Below are 6,220 nucleotides of genomic sequence, written 5' to 3' on the forward strand. Positions count from 1 at the left end.
TCCAAATATTAAGTAAAACAAGAAAATTTTAACATTTCATGACAACACCCACCATGCACCCATTGCTCAATGCCTTGGCTACTTTAGGATGGAATGCCTTGGGGTAAAACCAAAAACAAAAATAAAAACACATAAAACTTTAAGTTGATCATTCTTTCTAGCTCAGTTTTTGGGCCTAAGAGGAGGTATTGAGCTAAAAGAAGCATTACATGCTGAATTAGCCTCTTAGACAGCTCTAGAAATGCTTAGCTAATAAAAACCCTAAAATGATGCATGGTTCAAAAGAGTTTAAAATGGCACGAAGTACACGGTCTTGAAACTTTCTATAAATAAGTAAATTGTCCTCCATTCATCCCAATCTCGTTTTTGAAGGTTTCAAGTGATCTGGCTTCGCTACCCACATCTCGTTCAAGGAGGGTATCTCAATCGAGGCTGCCCAACATTGTCTCCATCCATCCGCAATGTATTTCTAGCCTTCAGGGCACAATCCATACTATTTTTGCTATGTTTACTTCATCTACTGCATCTTTTATAGCTAGTGACCTCTTATTGATGCATTTGTGATTTGTGACAACTATACAAATTGCCACATTATCATACCTACATTTTTGCTACCATTAGCCTACCACATCATCATACTTACATTTATGTTGTGATTAACTTGCCACAGTATCATTAGCTTGCTATGTTTGCAATTTTCTCTCTCCTCTGTTTATTCGACATTGATCCAATATCACTCTTGCTGGGTTTGCTGTTGTTAGACATCTTGGAGGTTGCCTTGTTGCATTTTGAGATCTTTCAAGAGTATGACACACTCTCTAGCTCAATACCTTTGCCTCGATCCTCGAAACACGAGTTTAGGATATAGTTTTCATTCCTTGCACAATTTGTTTGCAACATGAGCATCGTATTATACTTATTCATTTATTCAAATCTTCATTGTATTCATTGTCTCTTGAGTTACCCTTCCCTTAATTGTGCCCTGTTAAGTTTATGCTTTGTCGTAGACTTTCATTCATGTTTCTACATTACGATTTTTTTTAAGAGGGCAGCCTATCTATTTATAGATGCAAAAGAATCCTCCCAAATTAGGGTTTTGCTTATGGAACATAGAAAATCTCTAGGAACGCATTCCTTTTTAATGAAAGTTTCAATAATTACTTGTTCTAGGACTGTTTAAAAGAGCTAATTAACAAGTGGGTTTTAGGAGAGGGCATTGGACATCATTAACCATCCGAGGAGTGCATTGTTGGTTTGTAGATTTCAACAAAACCTTTGACAAGGTACCATGAGGTAGGTGATGCAAAGGCTAGACAACATGAAGATACTTGAGACATGATGGAGAGTATTATCTTTGTATGAGTCTAGTTCTGAGCTCCAAGGGGGAATGTCACAGGAACTTACTAGCACCATGGGTGTGAAGCAAGGTTGCCTACTTTTATCCACACTTTGAAATACATACAAATGAGATCTCTTATTACAGTGAAGGACTTGGAGGCCCATGTGCCAAGTTTATCCATGTTGAACCAACATATCCAAGCTTGGAGCACCAAGGACTTAGAGGCCCATGTGCCAAGCTTATCCATGCCAAATCAACATATCCAAGCTTGGAGCTAAGGACTCAATCTATTTTGTACACAATAATTTCAATTTTCATGCAAAGCAAATGAAAGTTCCAATTTACAATGATTGACATTTGTCTCGATAATGCGTGCATGCAAAGCAAGTCCATGATTTAACAATCATCTCTATCGAAGTATGTGTACACACGCACACAAGCACACGCAGAGGGCATAGCTTTCAAGGACTTACGAAGACATCCAAGTGAAAGTCCTTTTCGAAGTCCTTACAATCATCGACTGGCAGGTGAACTGCAGCCATGAATTCTAGAATACTGAAGCAATATGCAAGCTGTTCTACCATTTCACATTCCGGAGGGAAAGTACATGCCCGCATACCCACATTGTGCATGGAAAGACACGAGCATTAAGATCCCATGTCAGTTGGTAAGCTTTGCATGTTAGCAAAAGACAGTTTCCTTGTCCCTTCCTCCCGAGAAGGAAGAAGCGCTTTTGTAAACAGGCCATCCAAGGTCCTTCTGCTGCCGAAACTACCTGTCTTCAATGATGCCAAGTAGCTACAGGATGGCAGCAACTGCAGGACTGGCATGTGCTGTTGCTGCAAAAGACAAACCATGATTGGGACCTTGCCACTGCTTTTATAGGAAAGTGAAAATCCTGATTTTACCTGTAGCTGATGGATGTTGTAGATGATGCTGAGGGACTGCAAGGAAAAATATCTGTCAACCTCCCATACGTGTGATCCTAACTCTGCAGAAGTTTCCCAAAAGGAAATGGGCCACCTACATTCCCAGAATCTTACTGGAAACCCTCTGTGTGTAAAGGGGACGCAGCAGCAAGTTTCAAATTGCAGAGCCTTCTGAAGCCCTCCATGAGGAAAGCCTCTCAAATGTAAAATTGTTCATGATGCTTCATGTGCAACTGCAACACCATCTATGTACATCTTCAGTTTCATGTGCATCTACCAGAGCATGCCAATTTCATCGAGTCATCCTGATAAGGCCAACCCCCACGGTTCTTACCATCACCTACTTCCACCTTACATACCAATCCCTTCTCCAGCATAGCCTCCAGCTTCCAAAGACACAGATCTTAGAGATTTTCATGTTAGCTTGCAATATTTGTCGTCCAGTTTTCTTACTCATTGCATCATCATTTGTTAGGACCACATTCTGAAATGTGACATGGTTTCTCTTGTCACCAAAGAAGGAAAGAAACCGAACCATTTCACTTTTTGTGATGAGATAATTACCAGCCAGCTTGCAGACCTTCAGCATTTGTCTCTGGTGACCTCGCCTGCAGGTTTTTCACACATCAAAGAGGTTAAAACTTTTATTGACCGAGGTAGGTGTCTTATGTCTTACCAAGCAAGCTAGGTTTCTGAATGCTACCTTGTCCAAGATTGGATTGTCCCAGTTTTCCCATTGACAGCAGAATGGATACAACATAGGCATCGGTAGTTTGAAGGTGGCCATTTTAGAGCTCAACTAAGCAGTCCTCCCCTCATGCCATCCAATGTCTCGTGATCATTCATAGTCCTTAAATTAGCTGCTTGCAAGGTTGCTTGCCTCCGCAGCACAGCCACACTTATTATACATATCTGCCAGGGTGTTGTGAATAGCAACATCTTTATCAAAACCTTCACAAACAATTTTATTATGCATGTGTTGACCCTTGCAAACCAATCCCATGCTGCCACAAGCTTTCAAGACACAAATATATGCAACTGCATCAGCAGACACACCCTCAAAATGCATTTCACTGAATGCCTGGAGTGCTGATTTATGTAGCCCATGTTCAGAGTAACCATTGATCAAGGTAGTCCAGGAAACAATGTCGTGAACAAAGAGAGTGTCAAAGACTTCCCTTGCTTCAACAAGTGATCCACATTTGACATACATATCCATCAAAGAGTTGCCAACAACAGCAGCTCCTTCTAGACCCTGTTTTGCAAGCTCAGTATGTATGTCTCTTCCCTTGTTCAAGGCACCTATACTACCACATGCATTCAAGCTGCAAACTACTGTACTAGAATCTGTGCATACGCCCTCAGATTTCATTTCTTCCAGACAGTGTAGTGCCTCTTCCCCAAGCCCACATTTAATATACCCTGCAAATAGTGCATTCCACACAGATGCATCTCGCAACTTGATCTTGGTGAACACTCCATGTCCATCATAAAGGGAGCGACATTCAGCATATGTTTCTATCAATGTGCTACAGATAACCAGATTGCTCTCGTAACCCAGTTTGATAATTTTGTCATGCATCTCCCGAACCCTATTTACGTCACCTATAACGCCACAAGCTGCTAAGCTGCACACTAAAGCAGGAGCATCGACAGAGATGCCATCCAATTCCATATTCATTAACATATTCAATGCCTCATCACCAAGCCCGTCTTCTACATATCCAACACTTAGAGTTGTCCACAGCACTGCATCACGAGCTGGTATGGCTTTGAACACATGGATGGCATCCTGTAAGAAGTGACTCTTTATGTACATGTTGACCAATGTGCTGCCAATGACACAATCTATCTCAATTCCATAAAGAAGAAGTTCAGAATGTATTTCTTGGCCCCTATCAACGGCCCCAATGCAACCACAAGCTTTCAAGCAGCAGGCATAAAGAGCACCATTTGGATGCAAACCCAAAGACTGCATCTCACACATGGAGCGTAACGCTTCCTCATGAAGCCCAAGTTCAATGTACCCTGTCATTAACATATTCCATGAGACGAAATCTTGCACCTTCATGCTGTCAAATGATTTCTGTGCTTCTTCTGCCAGACCAAGCTTAAAATACATATCTACCAGTGTGTTACCGATGGAAATGTCGCTTTCATATTGATGACTGACAATCTCAGAGTGCAATTGATGGCCCTTTTCTGCGGCCCCTAGATTTCCACATGCTTTCAAGCTGTAAACAAACGTAACAGGATTTGGGAGCACACCCTGTATTTGCATCATTTCAAAATAATCCAACACATCCTCATGGAGACCATGTTCAGCACATCCTGCAATCAGAGAAGTCCATGAGACTACATCTCGGTTTGAAAGCTCTTCAAACACTTTCTGTGCTTCAACAATTGAACCGCACCTAGCATACATGTCCACTAAACTGTTGCCAACATGGTAATCTCCTTCATATCCATGCATGGTAATCTTCAAATGTATTTGATGGCCCTTGTCAATCACTCGATGGTCATTGCAAGTTTTCAAACTGCAAACAAATGTGAAGGTGTTTGGAGATATGCCTTCCAATTGCATCCATTCCAAACAGTCTAGCACATCATCACAAAGCATGTGCTCAGCATACCCTGCAATCATCGCTGTCCATGTTACCACATCTCGCTCAGGCAGCTCGATGAAAGTATCCCTGGCTTCGAGAAGGCAGCCACATTTGACGTACATATCCACCAAAGAATTGGAAATGAAGGAATTCCCTTCAAATCCCTGCAAGTTTATCCCATGGTGTAATGCTAATCCTTCTTCAACAGACCCTAGTCCAGAACAAGCTTTTAGCATTGCCACGAAGGTATGCGCAGAGGGGTCAATAAAAAAGTCTCGCATCTGTTCAAAATGCCTGAATGCCTGTTGGAATTGCCCAAGCTCAACGTAGCCTTGCAGGAGAGAGGTCCAAGAGTACTCATTGGGAGAGACAGATTTACTGAAGACCTGCTGTGCATCTTGAATGCTCCCACACTCAACAAAGCATGAAATCAGATGATTGCCGACTGTAGTATAAGCTTCCATTCCATGGCAGCACATATGAGTATGGACTTGCTTGGCAAAGCCCAAATCCTGGTCTTGGCTGCATTGCAACAGGAGGCTAACGAAGTTCTCTGGTGGTTGCAGTTGTAGTGTGCTTGGTTCCAGGGACAAGAAGCCATGTGCAGCAACCATCTCTCTCTCTCTCTCTCTCTCTCTCTCTCTCTCTCTCTCAGGGGATCAAATTATGGCAATATCTGAAACTCCTGCGACGTTATGTGGAAAATTCGATAAGCCGAGCATCGCCATTCGAGTTCCGCTCCGATTGTTAAGTATTCTATCTGAGGTTTGACTCATGATCGAGGCCCCAGAGGTCCACTTCGATTGTGAAGTATCCTATCCGAGGTTTGTCTCACGATCGAAGCCGCAGTGTTCACTAAAACAGAGGTTTACTGTAAGATGTGATGCACTGCACATTTTTGTTAAATATGTAATTATAAAATGATATATATATATGTGTGTGTGTTTGTAAATGGTAAATATGTATACTTTGATACAAAAAATCCTCAAAACCGTTGAGTCATATATCTTCTAGATCTCTGTCAAAGTTTTGTGTCACGGGATGTAAAATCTGAATGCTTCGCTTCCCATTTGATTAAATTTATTAATCAAATGTGCAAATATAAGATGCACATGTGATGTGCAAGTAAGTTATTTCATGGTAGCATTCCAAGGACCCCAAAGTATAAGCCAGTGCTAAAGGCCAAAGTTGTAACAAGTTATGTTTGTTAGGTTCTAGGTGGTTTTTGGTGTGACTGATATTGGCTAAGAACACTTTAATTAGCCATAAGTGTCCATAGTGACACCAAAGACTTGGCATCAATTAACTAATTAATGCTAGTCTAAGGGCTAACTTTTTTCCCAAGG

At 41.6% G+C, this 6,220-nt stretch overlaps 1 protein-coding gene across 2 annotated transcripts; it reads right to left on the reverse strand.

Annotated features, from left to right (window-relative positions):
* Window positions 1-1,208: 1,208 nt before the first annotated feature.
* LOC148012677 (pentatricopeptide repeat-containing protein At4g18520, chloroplastic-like) lies at window positions 1,209-5,746 on the reverse strand. 2 transcript variants are annotated; one of them, XM_087669382.1, is made up of 2 exons: window positions 2,972-5,746; window positions 1,209-2,876 (listed from the first exon to the last, which is right to left on the reverse strand). In XM_087669382.1, the coding sequence occupies exon 1, from the start codon at window positions 5,486-5,488 to the stop codon at window positions 3,125-3,127; it is 2,364 nt and encodes a 787-aa protein (XP_087525508.1). In that variant the 5' UTR covers window positions 5,489-5,746; the 3' UTR covers window positions 1,209-2,876; window positions 2,972-3,124. The 2 variants fall into 2 exon arrangements, with proteins under 2 accessions (XP_087525508.1, XP_087525509.1); XM_087669383.1 differs by having other exon boundaries at window positions 1,209-2,178; window positions 2,248-5,746.
* Window positions 5,747-6,220: the final 474 nt, after the last annotated feature.

The sequence above is a fragment of the Lygodium microphyllum genome, chromosome 27 (assembly GCF_053477565.2).
Source record: "Lygodium microphyllum isolate KBCC chromosome 27, Lygodium_microphyllum_v1.1.10, whole genome shotgun sequence".
NCBI classification, from domain to species: domain Eukaryota; kingdom Viridiplantae; phylum Streptophyta; class Polypodiopsida; order Schizaeales; family Lygodiaceae; genus Lygodium; species Lygodium microphyllum.